Here is a 19,044-nt window from a genome sequence, read left to right as displayed (position 1 = left end):
TTTCTTTACTTTGACAATTCCACTGTCAGCAAATTTCAAGCTAGTGCACCACTATCTTCTCTTCCACATATCCAATGAGCCAGAAATAGCCAAAAAACTTTGTTCTAATTCTTTTTGAAATAAAAGTGTGTTAACCTGACTCATCAGACCACTTATTGAACTTCCTTTAGCTTGCTGTTGAATAAGACACGAAGAATGGGCTTCCCTGGTCTTTCTGTAATCTATGTTCTCACGGTTTTGAATTTTGATATTGTTTTGGAAGAAGAAGAAAACAATACTTTGCTAGATTATCACAACTGTAGTGTGGTTCTCTTCCATCGCTCGTCACCTACTGTTACTTCGGCTGTGCCCATCTCAGCCTCTACCACACCTTTTTCTTTTTCTTTTCTTTTAAAGTTTCTCCACTGGCGAATACATTTTGTGTTAAAACTTTTGTCTCCAAAAGAATAAATTTCCTCTTCTATTTTGAAGAATAAGCACTCACATTGACGAAAAAGGTGAAACACAATGGTAAATGTGTAACACAACCCAACTACATGTACACACCACACTTTACCTGAGTAGACACTGGCTGACTGTGGCTGGAGAAACAAAAGTGGCAGCTGAAGCAGGCACAATTGCAAACAGTGTATGATGATGCACGTCAGATGCTGATCATACTGATGTTCCTTGCATATTTTCGCTTTTATCGATGATATTCTTTTGAATTTTTTTCCTTTTAATTTACTTAGTAGTCATTCATCATCCATGTCAGATTAAATGGATGCTCAGGTTACTTGGGCTCAAATTACCAAGATTTTATTGTACTGTTAAAACAACATCCACAGAGTTTACTCTTCAGCCATCACCTAATAACAATAATGTATCTCAGTTACATGACAGCACACGTCCCTGCCTGAACAGTATAGCAGTTGCAGCAGATAGTGTTCCAGAGCTCAGAATTAATTTGATTTGCTTTTGTTAGTACTGACATTGCTGTTCTTAGCAACAAATAAATGACTGCCCGAGGAAATTATTTTTGTAATGCTACATCTCAGGTTTCAGCTCCACAGCCCAGCAGCAGACTTAGTGTGGTCAGAGCCAGTGTGTTCATAGTGGAGGATTGCATTAATTAATTACTTCACACGTTATATTCTGTGAATCTCATCATGAAGGAGAGCCTCCAAGGATGTGGAACGAAAAACTTGTATATTGACAGGCAGAAGAAACCATAGCTGGCTACTTCTGTAAAAAATACTGACAATAAATTATGGCTAGCGCTAAACTGTTCAAAATGATGGTAATGGTATTCACTTCTAGACTGCTTTATATATGAATGTTAGGAGAAAAACAGTTACTTTGTAAAAAGCCAATGCTCCTTCTGCTTTACTCAGACCTCTAGTAGCTGTCTGCACAGGGTGATTCAAAATTCCTGTTACAGGCTTATGTGGGTTGTAGAAGGGACTTCATAAATCAAGTTTTGATGAGGAACCCATGTCTGGAAATGTACTGTTTGGATGTAAATTTAATTTGAGGATCGGATCACTTTCAGATCTCATCTTCACAGTAAGTTCATAGTGGAGACAGTGAGCTCTGACCTGTAAGCTGTAGTAGCACATGACATGGGCAATGTTTCGAGTACTTGGCCTCAAGTTCTCTTGAGTATGCTGATGGACGCCCTCTTCAAAGTTGAGAGAGTGGTGTGCCTGTGGAATACTACAACCAGCTCTCTACTTTCAAGAAAAGCACACAGTCGTGTGTTCCTGAATGAATCTACAAGTTTTCGGTTTAGCTCTAGATATGTTTGGAAAGGAGGAGAGAGGTACAAGCAGATGGAAACTTACTAGGAGAGAGATAGAACCAGGTGGTAACTTAACATTTCTCAGGTGGTGCAGCAACTTGGTTATAGTCTTTCAATATGTTACTTAGACTTGTTGTTGTTGTTGTTGTTGTTGTTGTTGTTGTGGTGGTCTTCAGTCCAGAGACTGGTTTGATGCAGCTCTCCATGTTACTCTGTCCTGCGCAAGCCTCTTCATCTCCAGATAACTGCTGCAACCTACATCCTTCTGGCCTCCCTCTACGAGTTTTACCATCCATGCTTCCCTCCAATATTAAATTGGTGATCTCTTGATGCCTCAGAATGTGTCCTACCAACTGACCCCTTCTTCTAGACAAGTTGTGCCACAAATTCCTCTTCTCCCCATTTCTATTCAGTACCTCCTCTTTAGTTACGTGATCTACCAATCTATCTTCAGCATTCTTCCATAGCACCACATTTCAAAAGCTTCTATTCTCTTCTTGACAAACTATTTATTGTCCATGCTTCATGTCCATACATGGCTACAATCCATACAAATACATTCAGAAAAGACCTCCTCGCACTTAAATCTATACCCAGTGTTAACAAATTTCTCTTCTTCAGAAATGGTTTCCTTGCCATAGCCATATATCCTCTGTGCTTCGACCATCATCAGTTATTTTGCTCCCCAAAATAGCAAAACTCATTTACTACTATAAGTGACTCATTTCCTAATCTAATTCCCTCAGCATCACCTGATTTAATTTAACTACATAGACTTAGAGACAGCTTTTGACAATGTTGACTGGAATACCCTCTCAAATTCTGAACATGGCATGGCTAAAATACAAGGAGCAAAAGGCTATTTACAATTTAATGAATTTTATCCGTAACGGATGCTGTCAAACTTCGTGACTGTTCCTTTATGGGGTGTAGAAAAATATCCGCTACCAGTCACAATGTTGTGATATTTTTCTTCACCCCATATGTACAATTTGAACAGAAACCAGATGCAGTCATAAGAGTCAAAGGGGCATGAAAGCGAACTAGTGGTTGAAAAGGGAATGAGACGGGGTTGTAGCGTATCCACAATGTTACTCATTCTGTATGTTGAGCAATCAGTAAAGGAAACAAAAGAAAAATTTGGACTAGGAATTAAAATCCATGGATAAGAAATAAAAATTTCGAGGTTTGCCGATGACATTGTAATTCTGTCAGAGATGGCAAAAGATCTGGAAGAATAGCTGAACGGAATGGACAGTGTATTGAAAGGAGAATATAAAATGAACATTAACAAAAGCAAAATGAGGATAATGGAATGTAGTTGAATAAAATCACGTGATGCTGAGGAAATGAGGCACTTAAAGCAGTAGGTGAGTTTTGCTATTTAGAGAGCAAAATAACTGATGATGGTCAAAGTAGAGAGGATATAAAAATAGACTGGCTATGGCAAGGAAAGCATTTCTGAAGAAGAGAAATTTGTTAACACTGACTATAGATTTAAATGCCAGGTAGTCTTTTCTTAAAGCATAGCCATGTGTGGAAGTGGAAGCATGGACGTAAATTGTTTGGAAGAGAAGAGAATAGAAGCTTTTGAAATGTGTAACTAAAGAGGAGGTACTGAATAGAATTGGGAATAAGAGGAGTTTGTGGCGTAACGCTACTCGAAGAAAGGGTCAGTTGGTAGGACACATTCCGAGGCATCAAGAGATCACCGATTTAGTATTGGAGGAAAGCGTGGAGTGTAAAACTCGTAGAGGGAAGCCAGAAGGATGTAGGTTGCAGTAGTTATTCAGAGATGAAGAGGCTTACACAGGATAGAGTAACATGGAGAGCTGCATCAAACCACTCTCTGGACTGAACACAGCAACAAGAAGAAGTTACATTAGTGAGCAAAAACAAAAGCAAGTCATATTCTGTAATAGACTCTTTTCACACCAATTTTCCAGATCCAGGTGTTCTGTGAAGAAGCTGGATATCTTGTTGGAGCAAATTCTACAGAAACAAACCACCAATCTTGAACAGTTATAAATTTATGACCCAGAGTTAGCATCCAGTGCTTACCTTCAAGAGGAGAAATTCATAGGACCACAGTTAGACAATGGCAGGTCACTCAGCCCCCAGAGTGAGAGAGATGACCCTTCTTTTCTAACCTTCTCCAACCCATCCCTCTTACCTCCCCAAGGAAGGAATAATAACTTTGTGCAAATAATATTTAAACATATTAAAATATTATATTTTTGTCTCACAAATTTTCCTTTCGATATACGAACAGTTGACAAATGAAAGTTCTAAAATGCTAACAGATTTACTAAACTTGAAATTAATTACATTTTTAGACATATGTTGCTTACTTCTGTGGGTGAGGCTCTTTTTTGCAAAATGGTTTAATGAATTTTGCAGAACAGATCACACTTACAGCAATATTTATTTTCCATATAGCAATGCCATTTTTTGTAAATAGTTATTACATTTAGGCAAATAATTTCCTTATTTCCAAAATATTATACCACTAAAGCACCATCAGTAGTATTCTCTTTGTTGTCGTATCCAGCAATCCAGCATTAAAATTTCTGCACTTTGTTCGAAAAAACAGAGAATGGTTTGATTTTTTTCATTTCTGGTGCCTGTCAAATTTTCAGTTTTACATAACTGCTGACTTCTCTTTGTCTTGTTATGTCTACATTATAATTTATAAGATCATATATATCAGGTCTCATTAAAATATATGAGTTTACTGCCAGATCATCTTATAAAATACTTCAAATGTTAAACACACAGTGGCAGCAGAAACCTAAGTATTTACATTAGCGACGCACATCTGAGTATATATGTGGAAGTCTTTTCTTCAGGGCAGGTTCTCAACAAAAAATATAAACAGTAGTTTTATTATATTTTCTCCAGTACTATAAATAGTCAGTGTTCAGACATGACATGTGATTATACTATACTTTGTATGTGAATGGCAGCTGTGAGCAGAATTAGATTGGTTAGTGAATGTATGGCAGAACGAAACTGTTATTTGTAAGATACACCATACTGTCTTCATCAGCATGAGAAACTAGAAAATCTAAGGGTGAAATTAAATTTATTTTTGTCATCTAGTAAAAAGATAGTTGGAAAACTTCATTATTTACAATTGGGTCAGTTTACAAAATTGTGCAGACAAAGCATACTATAAAATGCATTCAAATGAAGATGGGGCATCTGGAAAACAGTACATAAACTCTTTATTACTTCAAAACTAATACCATAACTGTTAATACATGTATCTTACTGCGAGAGAAGACAGTCATTGCCTTCGTGGAAAAAATCTTTGCTGTTGCTTATGGAACTATGACTGTACTGAGGTGTGCATTTCTTCATCCACAGCAAATTGACAGCCACAGTATCCCAAAAATATGGAAATCGTGTGAGGAGAGATTAGGACTGTGTGGAGGATTTGTAAAGGCTTCCCAGCGAAACTTCTACAGTGTACTTCAACCAACCTTGTCAATGTGTGGGCACACTTTCCTTTGCACGAAGAGAGAAATGCTCGGATACAATCATGGTTCCGTCGGCAATCGCAAGCATTTTTCCAGGAAACCTTTGACCGTCCTGTCTCACACTGGGATACATACTCTAATAGTTATAGCAGGGATGACAACAGTGTGCCAAACCGCAAGCGAGCCAGATGCCTGTGTTGTGCATGGGCCAATGCTCTGTCTGTCTCGGCTTCACTCGTGCTTCTCAAAAGTATGCAATGCCAAGCAATATTTGTTTAGTGTTGCAGTGTTACATTTTTCAGTCAGCACTGTTCTCTTCAGTTCGCTGTTTACCTTTTGCTATTTGGTCATGGTAAGGAGGACATTCAAAGGTCCAGCGGCTGTTTGCATGAAAAGAAGCAAAGTAGTGATCTATTGTCACAAGCCTTTAACACTTTAACTGCTCTGGACATGTAAACACGTGCGCCTTAGTACCTGTCCCTGTGTGCTCTGAACGTGTTTACGTGCGCCACCAGCTCTTCTACCTGGCACACTGAACGAGTCTATGTGTAGACATGTTCAGAGTATTCAGAGTACCATGTAGAAGGACTGGTGGCGCGCGTAAACACGTTCAGAGCACACAGGGACAGGTACAAAGACACGCTCGTTAACATGTCCAGAGCAGTTAAAGGATTAAAACTGAACGGAAATGACAGAAAGGCAGAGATGAGAATTCTAAATATCTATTATGCAGTTGCATAATCGATGGGTGCTGCATATTTACTTTGGAACAACATTACAGTGCTGTACTGAAAGAATTTAAAAACTTAGTTGACAGTGAAAGAGCAAAAAATTACACCTGTTGACAGACAGGATTCATTGTTCTGTACATCAAGAAACACTTCATGCTTAATTTGTAGACATGGAGCACTTGAAGAAACCCATAGTAAAATTGTTTGTACTAGATGAAAGTGTGATCAAAAGTATCCGGACAGCCCCCAAAACATATGTTTTTCATATTAGGTGCATTGTACTGCCACCTAAAGCCAGATACTCCATATCAGTGACCTCAGTAGTTATTAGACATTGTGAGAGAGCGGAATTGGGCACTCTGTGGAATTCACCGACTGAATGTGGTCAGGTGATCGGATGCACTTGTGTCATACATCAGTACGTGAGATACCCACACTCCTAAACATCCCTAGGTCCACTGTTTCTGATGTAATAGTGAAGTGGAAATGTGAAGGGACACATACAGCACAAAAGCGTGTAGGCCAACCTCGCATGTTGACTGACACAGACCACCGACAGTTGAAGAGGGTCATAATGTGTAATAGGCAGACATCTATCCAGACCATCACAAAGGAATTCCAAACTGGGTATAGCAAATGCTCAGTGAACATTATCTGCCAGTGTGTGTAGTGACAGCAGTAAAATTTGGAGGTGGTGATGTTATGGTGTGATTGTGTTTTTCATGGAGGGGGCTTGCACCCCTTGTTGTTTTGCATGGCACTATCGCAGCACAAGCCTACATTGATATTTTAAGCACCTTCTTGCTTCCCACTGTTGAAGAGCAATTCAGGAATGGCACTTGCATATTTCAACACGATCAAACATCTGTTCATAATGCACAGCCTGTGGCAGAGTGGTTACACGACAGTAACATCCCTGTAATGGAGTGGCCTGCATAGAGTCCTGACCTGAGTCCTATAGAAAACCTTTGTGATGTTTTCGAATGACGACTACATGCCAGACCTCACTGACTGACATCAATACCTCTCCTCAGTGCAACACTCTGTGAGGAATGGTCTGCCATTCTCCAAGAAACCTCCCAGCACTTGATTGAATGTGTGCCTGTGAGAGTGGAAGCTGTCATCAAGGCTAAGGGTGGGTCAACACCATATTGGATTCCAGCATTACCAGTGGAGGGCGTCATGAACTTGTAAGTCATTTTCAGCCAGGTGTCCGCATACTATTGACCACATAGTGTACATGACATGTAATATCTCAACCAGTATTGAGAACACAGTAAAAAATTCGGAGACATTACTTTTCGGCACGCCATCGTACGTTGAGTGAGGAAAGGAGCTTGTTCGCAGGAAGACAAGTACTAGCACGGACCTTGCGAAGGTCTATGGAGGAACACTGACTTTCAGGACGGCTTCTCTGCACTAGGTGGTGTAGAGAGGAGCGCAGACAATACTATAGCTGGCAGTCATGTCAGAAAGAGTTCAGGCAGCACAGAGTGACGTGTCTGGCCACAGGGTCAGTCTCCATTGAGCAAAAAAAGTATATAATACTGAAAATTTCTTTTGCTTGTGACCTTTATTTTTGAGAAATATGAAATATAAAACTAGGTCGTATGCATCACAGCTGTATGCCAGTTAAATGTGGCACAGCCACAATTTTTCCCTCCTCGTGCTCTGACAGCATGCCATGGCGATGGGGAAATGTGCAGCCAGGCCAGGCACTACGACACACAATGGCACAGCTTACGAGCCAAATTGTTGGCTACTGTTGAGCCATGGTGATTACTTTTGAAATAATAAATAGTTGACTTTCTTTTTTTTTTCTTCAGCTTCTTGTTTTCGTTTGACTGCTCATTACAGCATCAAACAATGGCCTTAATTTGAGGAAGGTATTTCTGAGAAATTTCATTTGGAGTGCAGCACTGTATAGTAGTGAATCGTCAAATGTGGGGAAACTGGAAACAGAGAGAGTCAGGGTGTTGCTATAGAAGTATGTTGAAAATTAGCTGAACTGATAAGGTAAAAATACTAGTAGTAGCAGAATCTGTAAGGAGAGGAGACACTGACTATGTGAGGGGTGAGGTTGATGGGACATCTCTTAAGACATCAGGGGACTAACACGTTTTAGTTGAGGGGCTATAGATGGTGAAACCTGTAGGGGAAGACAGAGATTGGAAAGTATCCAACAATTAATTGAGGATGTAGGATGTAAGTGCTACTCTGAGATGTAGAAGTCGGCGCAAGAGAGGAAATTTTGGCAGACCACATCAGTCAGAATACAGAAGACAAAGGGGGGGGGGGGGGGCAGGTCCCACAGACCTCAGGATGAATGGGACTTACCAGTTGTGAGGACAAGGGAAGACAAAGATGAAGGAAGGAGTGGGAGAGCAGCATCAGAGACAGTGGGAGATCAAAGATACTACACTGGTAAGCATTGTGCCCGCTTTTCTGTACAGAAATCATGAAAAGTAAAAATTTAGAGAGAGAGGGGGGAGGGGGGGTAGCAGGCTTACCAATGTTCTGTTTTTGACCTCCTATTCTCTCTTATGAGTATCATTTCCCCCCCCCCCCCCCCCCCCCCTCTACATCGCCCCTCTCCCTCTTTCTGTCTCTCCCCTTCATCCGCCCTACAGGTGAGTCTGTCTCATCATGGGGTCTGAGCCTGCCTTTCCTTTTTAACCTTCCACAACCTGTTACTCTCTGCTCCCCAAGGAAGGAACTATGAATTCCTAAAGCTATGTTACTGTTGTGCGTTTTTATTGTGCCTATCAGCGATGCTGATATTTTGCCTCCTGAAGCAAGTAATCCAGTCTGGTAATGTAATAGTTTTCTCATTTCTATTTTATTATAGTTGGTTTGTTTTATGTCATATTCAGAAGTCACCTAGTTCGATTGTATATAATATTACGTGCTTCAAAGCTCTTACAGTGACACCACAGAAATGGTAAATCTGCCATTATTCACAAGTGTTTCAGGAGGAGGACCTGATGGTGACTGTTGTTTGCTGCATAAGTTCTTTCCTCCCTTGTCTGTTTAAGTAAACTTTCAAGCTGCTTCTGTAATAATACTTTAGGCTGCTTGATAGGTTCTCAGGAATTACGCTGGATAATATTGTAGAAACCGTACAATATTTCAGCGAGACAACTGCCCGCCATCTTCAGGTGCTACTGTCGCGTTCCTGAGAAGCTCGCCAATTTATATGCTGGCTTTCTAGAACAACGCAGGCACCAGCAGGGCACAACATCATCGAAGACCAGTCGTAGACAGCGTCGAATACCAGAGCCCTCTGCTGGAGAAACGGGTCGCGGTCTGCAGAAGCGCGCCCCGGCGCCGGAAAATGCAGCCGGGAGCGACTGACATCATTCACGTGCGCGAGGTGTTGGCGCGTGATTTGAGCATCTGCGCTAAGGCTTCCCATCTGCGTTGACTCGATGCGGTTGCTAATCTGTGGCTGACGATTCCTTAGTGTCGCCAAGGCTGGCTCCCAGGCTTTGCTCAGGTGAAACACTGTGTCTCTGTTTATTAGGACACTGCTTATACGTATTTCAACCGCCTCTTTGATGCTAGAGTTTCAGTATGTGGACACATGTGAGAGGATCTTGGTTTCTCCATAATTCATGCCGTGTCCCGTGTCAAGGCAGTGTTCAGCAACCGCAGATTTCTCTGGCTGACCCAACCTCGTGTGACATTTATGTTGGTCGCATCTGTCTTTGACCGTACGACACGTCTGGCCAATGTAAGATTTCCCACATTGGCACGGGATTTTGTATATTCCTGGTCTCCTCAGGCCGAGGTTGTCTTCGACAGAGACCAGCATTGATTGCACTCGTGCTGGAGGCCGGAAAACACATTTAATCTTGTATTTCTTGAAAATTCTGTCCATCTTAAAAGACACGCCACCAACATATGGTAGAAAAACCAACCCCGTAGTGTTCTCTGCTTCTTCAGGCTGTTCTTGAGGTTTGGAGCGTGCTGGTCGAAATGTGTTCCGGATCTGCTTCTCAGAGTACCCATTCTGGGCAAATACAGGGCGGAGATGGCTAAGCTCTGCTGATAAGCTGTACTGATCTGAGATGGCTCTAGCCCTATGCACTAGCATCCATAATACACCGCTGCACTGTGAGGAATGAGGACAGCTCATAGCATGTAAATACAAGTCTGTGTGCGTAGGCTTTCGGAACACACTGTGACCCAAGAAGCTGTCTCCTTTTTTATGAACCAAAACATCCCGAAATAGGTGCTCACCATTTTTTTCTACCTCCATGGTGAAACAGATGCTTGCTTGGAGGGAGTTCAGATGTTCCAGGAAAGAAGGAAGCGTTGCTGTCTCATGTGGCCATACCACAAACATATCTACAGATCTCCAAAAACATTTGGGTTTCAAACCTGCCGTCTGAAGTGCTTTGTCCTTGAAATCCTCCATAAAAAGATTTGCTACTATGGGAGACAGAGGGTTACTCATAGCAACACCTTGTGCGAGCGAATGGGGTCCGTCGCTCCCGGCCGCATTTTCCCACGCCGCGGCGTGCTTCCGCAGACTGCGACCCGTTTCTCCAGCAGAGGGCTCTGGTATTCAATGCTGTCTATGATTGGTCTTCGATGACGTTGTGCCCCGCTGGCACCTGCACTGTTCTAGAAAGCCAGCATATAAATTGGCGAGCTTCTCAGCGACGCGACAGTAGCACCTGAAGATTCCGCGCAGTTGTCTCGCTGAAATATTGTGCGGTTTCTACAATATTATCTGGTGTAATTCCTGGGAACCTATCAGGCAGATGCATTGCTGGGAAATCCTAAAACAGCACATAGTTTAGGCTATTTGCATACTTCACGTTTCAGTAAAACCCATGGAAACTTGTCAGAGGAAAACAGGAAGAAACAAAGTTTATTATTACGATGTCCTGTACTTAATGCGACTGTTGGGATGACAGTGAAAATGCACACGATTTCTCTACACTTACTAGTATTTGTCTTTCTGTATTTATTAGCTTACTTATTATTACTTATTGTTGTAATCCTCCTGGCTAAGGCATCATTTCTGGCGAGAAAAAATTCCAATTTTCTTTTTTCGTTGCATGAACAAAGTTGTTATTCCATATTTACCTGGTCAGACTATCACTGCTCTGTGAGAGTATTGAGTCCACCTTGATGCGAGTTCTTGGTTTATTTACCGTAAACTAATTTCAGACGTAAGTTGCGATGGACTTTATGTTGTTACAGAATAGAAAACAATAATTTTCATTTTTTGTTATGTAACAGTGTACATTTAATGTGTTTTAGAATTTAAAAAAATTGAAAAAAAAATTGTGAATATGATGAATTATTGCTGAAACATGTTTCTCTTTTCTTTCTGAAGTGTTTTTAGAAAAATATATGAGATTTGTGGGGTGCCCTAGCAAACACAAATTGATCATGAGAAGGGTTTAAATGTGGAATACTTATAGAGGTTCTGTATAAATATCATTCAGAGACATATGTGACTGAACTATAGTGGTTTTCTTTATCCAACTTTTCCTGAATGGCAGTTTCAGTTCGTTCTTAGAAAATGCGCAAACTCCGAAAAAGATGTAATTGCTCTCTCTCTCTCTCTCTCTCTCTCTCTCTCTCTCTTTACAAAAATAGTCCAGATATTTTTGCTGATGTGTAACATATTTTTGTAAAATTGATGTGAAATGTTTCTCAGTGGAGCAAATTAACATGCTTTATTCCTTTTCTTGATAACCTTCTCCAGTCAATCCAGATAAAAATTAGCAATAATAATTGTTAAAAAAGACAGCTTCTATTACGTGGCATTGTCGAGCTCAGCATCTTTGTCCCTTCCAGTAGGCACAGCAGCACCGAGTCTACATCTCACAGCTAATGAACCCAAGTTGGCCAGTGTGTCAATATTAATTAGTGTTTGACTTGTTTCAGTAATTGCATACAAAAAACCGGTAGCTATCCTCACTATTTGTTGGAAGATGCAGTGGCAGAAGTTGTTGCTTCTTTCAAAGACTTGTTATTTTCCAACACATAGCTGATTTACAGGAGATCTCATCTTATAGGTCTCACGACCGCAAACACAGACACAAGTCTGCAACACAGGAAAGGGAGAAGGAGCGGCTGGGAATACCGGATCCTACGGACTACCTTTACCGTCCATTTGAGGGAACTCCGCAGCTGAGGCTGCCTTACATAGCGACGGGTGTTCTGCAACCACACACAGAGTACCCCTGTGGTCTGATGCGCTGCACGAGGACAAAGCCACCCATCACATTCTGTGAGAATCCCACTGCCTCGACAGCTATGTTTCGCACCAGGTCTGAGGTGAGTTTGATTTGTGAATAGCGAGTATGAGCTGTTAGATTTAGAGGTTGAAACGGAGAGAACTCTTCTCAGTAGGTTTGTAATATGATTTAAAAGTCTTTGTGTTTGTGGTCGAGTATATGTAACATTCCTTGCTGTTTGCACTCCATCCAAACTGTGAACAGGGTGGTGATACCTACATTAACAGTTATTTCCCAGGATCATCACAAAATAAATAAATCTCACAGAAATTTAAGACACTTTGTCCCCGATATTAAAAACATTAGAAGTGAGGAAAATGTTATAAGACAACACCCTTTCACCAAGAATTTTTAACAAGCAGTTTGTAAAACAGCACCATGATGCTGATATTTGTGTATTTCATTCCAGCCTCACATACAATAGTGGAAATAAAGGCATGGATATCTGCAGGAAAATTAGTATTGTCAGATGGAATAGTTGTGCACAGTATACATGCAATAGCATAAAATCCAGTACACCAACAAATGTAGTCATATGGCATCGCATTGGTGTCAGTAGTACAGCATGCAGCATGTAACCAGACATTGATTTTGTGTGTGTGTGTGTGTGTGTGTGTGTGTGTGTGTGTGTGCACGCGCGCGCGCGCCCTCAACCTTCATTAGTCGTCATCCTCACACATCGAACTCCTTCCGTGTTCCCATTCCAGCACTACACAGCCATCATTCCATTATCACACCCAGTCTTTTTGCTTCTCTCCTTTTCCGCTACCACCTCCCCACCCCACTTCTTGCCTGCACTCTGTCTGACTACTAGCTCTTCACTATCTGCCAGCCTACCCTACTATCCTTCTCCCTCCCTGTCCCAGCCTCCTCCGTACCCCCACCTAGTCACCACTCCCGTCATGCACGGGTGCTGCTGCTCGCAGTGTGGCCTCAGTTGTCTGAGACTGCAGTCCAGTGTGGATGAGTTGCATTTGTGTGTGTGTGTGTGTGTGTGTGTGTGTGTGTGTGTGTCTGCCTTTCTGTCGTCTGTTTTTGACTTTATTTGTGACAGTTTTTTTTTCTGTATCTAAATGTTGAAAAGTATTTTGTGATGATATTTAGGGGAGGATAGCCTTGTCCAGAATTGAAACGTGGGGCATAGACAGTATGTACAAGGCAGGAAAGAGAGGCTTCTGAAATGTGGAGTTACAGGAAAGTGCTAAATGTTACATGGATAGGTTGGGTAACTGATGAGAAGCTACCGAAATAGGTTAACTAAAAGAAGGTATTGATTGACAGCACACAATGAATAGTAGGCCTCAAGGAGTAGTCAGTTTTGTAAAGAGGAGTGTTTTGGTTGAGAGAGAGAGAGGAGGGGGGAGGGGGGGGGGGAGAAATTTTAGAGGGAGACCAAGGTTTGCCTTTAATAAGAGTTGTGCTGGAAGGTTTTTGAACTGTGCTATAGTCCTGATGTTACTTTTACCTGTTTCCATCTTCTCTTGTGGCCCTTCTAAATGGTTTGTCATATTTGCTCTTACATAGCCATGGATGAGTGAAACAATCCCGTACATGTACCAACAAAGCTTGGCAATTTAACATCGCTTTTAAAACAGAAGCTGTTCATGTATGCTGTGTTTTGACACTTGTTGGAATGGCTACAAATAAGCTTTTCTAAAATTGAAACTGGCACTGTGTTTAAAGAAGAGGAAAATGAGATGCTGGTCCAGGGTGAGAAATATACAAATGGACATCTGTTACAGGAAATTTTGCACTTGGAACATGAGGATTACATCAACTTTCTACAATGTTGTTGTTGTTGTGGTCTTCAGTCCTGAGACTGGTTTGATGCAGCTCTCTATGCTACTCTATCCTGTGTAAGCTTCTTCATCTCCCAGTAACTACTGCAACCTACATCCTTCTGAATCTGCTTACTGTATTCATCTCTTGGTCTCCTTCTATGATTTTTACCCTCCACGATGCCCTCCAATGCTAAATTTGTGATCCCCTGATGCCTCAGAACATGTCCAACCAAACTGTCCCTTCTTCTTGTCAAGTTGTGCCACAAACTCCTCTTCTCCCCAATCCTATTCAATACCTCCTCATTAGTTACGTGATCTACCCATCTAATCTTCAGCATTCTTCTGTAGCACCACATTTCAAAAGCTTCTATTCTGTTCTTGTCCAAACTATTTATCGTCCATGTTTTACTTCCATACTGGCTACACTCCATACAAATACTTTCAGAAACGACTTCCTGACACTTAAATCTATGTTCGATGTTAATAAATTTCTCTTCTTCAGAAACGCTTTCCTTGCCATTGCCAGTCTACATTGTATATCCTCTCTACTTCGACTATCATCAGTTATTTTGCTTCCCAAATAGCAAAACTCCTTTACTACTTTAAGTGTATCATTTCCTAATCTAATTCCCTCAGCATCACCCGACTTAATTTGACTACATTCCATTATCCTCATTTTGCTTTTGTTGATGCTCATCTTATACTCTCCTTTCAAGACACCGTCCATTCCGTTCAACTGTTCTTCCAAGTCCTTTGCGGTCTCTGACAGTATTACTAGTCATCGGCAAACCTCGAAGTTTTTATTACTTCTCCATGGATTTTAATACCTACTCCAAATTTTTCTTTTGTTTCCTTCACTGCTTGCTCAATATACAGATTGAATAACATTGGCGAGAGGTTACAACCCTGTCTCACTCCCTTCCCAACCACTGCTTCCCTTTCATGTCCCTTGACTCTTACAACTGCCATCTGGTTTCTGTACAAATTGTAAATAGCCTTTTGCTCCCTGTATTTTACCCCTGCCACCTTTAGAATTTGAAAGAGAGTATTCCAGTCAACATTGTCAAAAGCTTTCTCTAAGTCTACAAATGCTAGAAACGTAGGTTTGCCCTTCCTTAATCTAGCTTCTAAGATAAGTTGTAGGGTCAGTATTGCCTCACGTGTTCCAGTATTTCTACAGAATCCAAACTGATCTTCCCCAAGTTCGGCTTCTATTAGTTTTTCCATTTGTCTGTAAAGAATTAGTGTTAGTGTTTTGCAGCCGTGACTTATTAAACCGATTGTTTACACAAATGGTTTGGGAAACTTTAAATAACTCATTTAGAGGTATGTTGTCCTCACATTGTAAAAGAAAACAAGGATACAAACATTTATTCTCTTCTACTAGGTCCTCTAATGGCAGTTCATTGAAGTACCACACTGTGATAACATTTACGTGACATCATCGACGTAAGAACTTGAGAACTTTTATTTTTTAATTTTAGTTCACTCCCACTTGTATTTTGTGTATGGGATATTGATTTTGTTCTTAACCTCTTCCTGTATAATATATGACCTTAAAAAGATTTTACAATTCAACCATTTTGGTTATTGCCAGTGCTTTTCCCCCCTCTGATTGTAGTTTCCATATTGCGGAAACTCATGATACAGTGGAATAAATTGTAAGAAAGTCATGTTTCATGAAAGATATGCTGTCAGCCAGCAGTATCCATGGCAAACAGTAAAATCTGACAAATTGTCTGATCATTTATGGGGCCTTTACACCTGAAGAACGTCCTGGTTAGGCAAAATAAAAAAAACACACACACACACACACACACACACAGAGAGAGAGAGAGAGAGAGAGAGAGAGAGAGAGAGAGAGAGAGAGAGAATATAATATGATTACACATCCTCCGAAATCCAGTCTTTTGTTAACCAATTTACTGTTTCCCAATGCCCTTTCCTGGTTGTCATGTACCAATTCTGGAAATATGGATTTGAATGCCAGATTTCAGGTTCCATGATCTATTTTTGCTACTTACAAACACTGTACCACATTTGGGTCATGATTGGCTTATTAGATTGCTGATTTCTTTGTAAAAATTTGATTAATGAGGCTGAAGTGATTTTGTGTAGAGTTAAGGAAAAATAATAGTGTTGGAGTAATCAGGTAGTTATTTATTTCCTTCATTTAATGTGAAATTAGCACATACCATGTGGAGAGATATATGTAAATGCAATATCTTTGCTGAATTAGACTATTTGAACTGCTTGGCAACAATCCTACATCCCGCATAACTGGCTAATTTGTAAATTCACTCACCATAACCAATCATTGGCTGGCGACAAAACATTCTCTGCAATGTTACGAGCAGTACTTGTGTCACTACAGTTTGGGAGTAGCGTTGGAAATTTCTACAGCAATATCTTGATGTGTGCAAAAGCCTTTAGTCATCCTATGTGTCCAAACTATTGGAGTACAATAACTTTCCATTTTGCACATTTTTCCCTCAACATGCCTGATCTACGCAGACATAATAAAACAGTTCAGCACACATGTATTGCATGGATAATATTTTTTACACATTTCTTTTTGAACAGTCTCCTTCTTACAAGTTGACTGATGTCTACTAAGAAAATCACACTCTTCCCTTTTTCAGAAAAATATAATTTGAAGTTCCTGACATCCTCACTTTACTGTATTAACGAAACTGGATCAGCTGATTAACAAACGCCATTCATGTAAAACAACTCATGAACAGAGAAATTATTTTTTTACTAGTCTATATGTTAAACAAAACAGTGAAAGTAGGATTTCAAAATTTGATATACATCTTTGGCAAGTTGTATTGTTTGTAAATATAATGGTTTAAATGTTGCATTTGGTAGATTTCCATTATGTATAGCAAATTGATGTAATCTTTTTCATCATTTACAGTATATGCTGAATCTAACGCAAATAAGTTATTTGTAGTCATTATAGTCAGTTTCATAATGTTCAAAGGTGCTACCTGTGACTTTACTAATAAGGTTGTTCTAATACGATTATTGCATGTAAATTGCAGATAATGTAGCTTATTTCCATGCATACTTGTAACTTCGGTATACTGCATGATATGCCTCTTAAGTTATAACACTTTGAGTAAGAGGTGGTTTTGTCACAGGTGTTAAATGATGCACATCCGCGTGTTGCTGAACTGATGAGAGTCGTAATGGAGGGGTCATGGGCCAGTGCAGACACGCGGGCTCTTACTAGTACCAAGCAGCGGTCAGTAGCAGCCGCAGCAGACGTGGCGGGCTCTTCCACCGATGCCAATCTGTCCAGCAGCCTAGCTGCATTGCAGGTGTCGTATGATGAGAATGAAGTGGATGATGCCGCCTCTGATGACCTCATCAAACCAAAGGAGAGATCTTGGTATCTTACTTTCAGTGTGGTAAGTGTCTTGCATTCTGGTCTTGATAATTTATCGTATCTGAGGTCTGCAGCCTTTTCAAATATATTAGGTGAAGTCATATCTCTTTGGATGAAGAATCATCAACAGATTTGCATCTGCATCTACATACAAAACTTTGCAAGCCACTGCATGGTACATTGCGTAGGGTACCCTTTACCACTACTAACCATTTCCTTTCCTGTTCCAAAACGACTGTCTGTATGCTTCCTTACAAGCTCTAATCGTATCTTTGTAGTCCTCACGCGAAATGTACATTGGCAGCAGTAAAATCATTCTGCAGTCAGCCTCAAATGCTGGTTTTCTAAATTTTCTCAATGGTCTCATCGAAAAGAAGGTTACCTTCCCTGCAGTGATTCCTATTTGAGTTCCTGAAATATCTCTGTAATACTTTCGTGTTGTGTGGACCTACCACTAACAAATCTAGAAGCCCACCTCTGAATTCCTCCAAGCATTTCCTTTAATCTGACCTGGTGCAGATCCCTAATACTCTAACAGTTCTGTGATGGGTTTTACTAGTGTCCTTCATCTACATGGATACTTGACAAATCACCTATATCTTTCCATGAGAGCTCTGATATCCCTTATTTTATCGTGGTGATCATTTCTCCCTTTGTAGGTCTGTGTCAATAAAATATTTTCGCATTCAGAGGAGAAAATTGGTGATTGGAATTTTATGAGAAGATTCCGTCGCAACGAAAAATGCATTCCTTTTATTGATGTCTAGTCCAAATCCTGTATCATTTCAGTGACACTCCCTCTCATATTTCGCAATAATAAAAAACGTGCTACACTTTTGTGAACTTTTTCGATGTGCTCCATCAGTCCTATCTGGTAAGGATACCACGCTGCACAGCAGTATTCTTAAAGAGAATGGACAAGCATAGTATAGGCAGTTCCTTAGTAGATGTGTTTCATTTTCCATGTGTCTTGCCAATAAAACACAGTCTCTGGTTAGCCTTCCCCACAACATTTTCTTTGTGTCCCTTCCAATTAAAGTTGTCCACAATTGTAATTCCTAGGTATTTAGTTGAATTTGTGGCCTTTAGATTAGACTGATTTATGATGTAGCCAAAGTTTAACGAATTCCTTTTAGCACTCATATGGATGACCTTACACTTTTCATTATTTAGGGTCAGCTGCCAATTTTTGCCCATTCAGATATCTTTTCTAAATTGTTTTGCAATTTGTTTTGATCTTCTGATGACTTTATTAGTTGATAAATGATAGCGTCATCTGCAAACAACCTAAGACAGGGCTCTTATTGTCTTCCAAATCATTTATATAAATAATGAATGGCAAAGGCCTATAACACTACCTCGGGGAATGCCAGAAATCACTTCTGCTTTACTCAGTGACTTTCTGTCAATTACTACAACCTGTGACCTCTCTGACAGGAAATCACAAATCCAGTCACATAACTGAGATGATATTCCATGAGCATGCAATTTCACTACAGGCTGCTTGTGTGGTACAGTGTCAAGAGCCTTCCGGAAATCCAGAAATACAGAATCGATCTAAAATCCCTTGTCAGTAGCACTCAACACTTCATGCGAATAAAGAGCTAGTTGTGTTT

The 19,044-nt window shown here is 40.5% G+C and overlaps 1 protein-coding gene across 6 annotated transcripts in view; it reads left to right on the top strand.

The window, feature by feature from the left end:
- LOC126293740 (serine-rich adhesin for platelets-like) overlaps positions 1 to 19,044 on the top strand; it is a 396,910-nt gene that overhangs the window by 131,657 nt on the left and 246,209 nt on the right. For all 6 annotated transcript variants that reach the window (XM_049987087.1, XM_049987088.1, XM_049987085.1 and 3 more), the window contains 2 exons: positions 12,032 to 12,293; positions 17,181 to 17,450. In XM_049987087.1, coding sequence (XP_049843044.1) covers positions 12,032 to 12,293; positions 17,181 to 17,450 — 532 coding nt within the window. The remainder of the gene's footprint in view (positions 1 to 12,031; positions 12,294 to 17,180; positions 17,451 to 19,044) is intronic.

This window comes from Schistocerca gregaria, chromosome 10, assembly GCF_023897955.1.
Source record: "Schistocerca gregaria isolate iqSchGreg1 chromosome 10, iqSchGreg1.2, whole genome shotgun sequence".
In the NCBI taxonomy this organism is placed as follows: Eukaryota; Metazoa; Arthropoda; class Insecta; order Orthoptera; family Acrididae; genus Schistocerca; species Schistocerca gregaria.
This window is presented reverse-complemented; position numbering and strand designations above follow the sequence as displayed.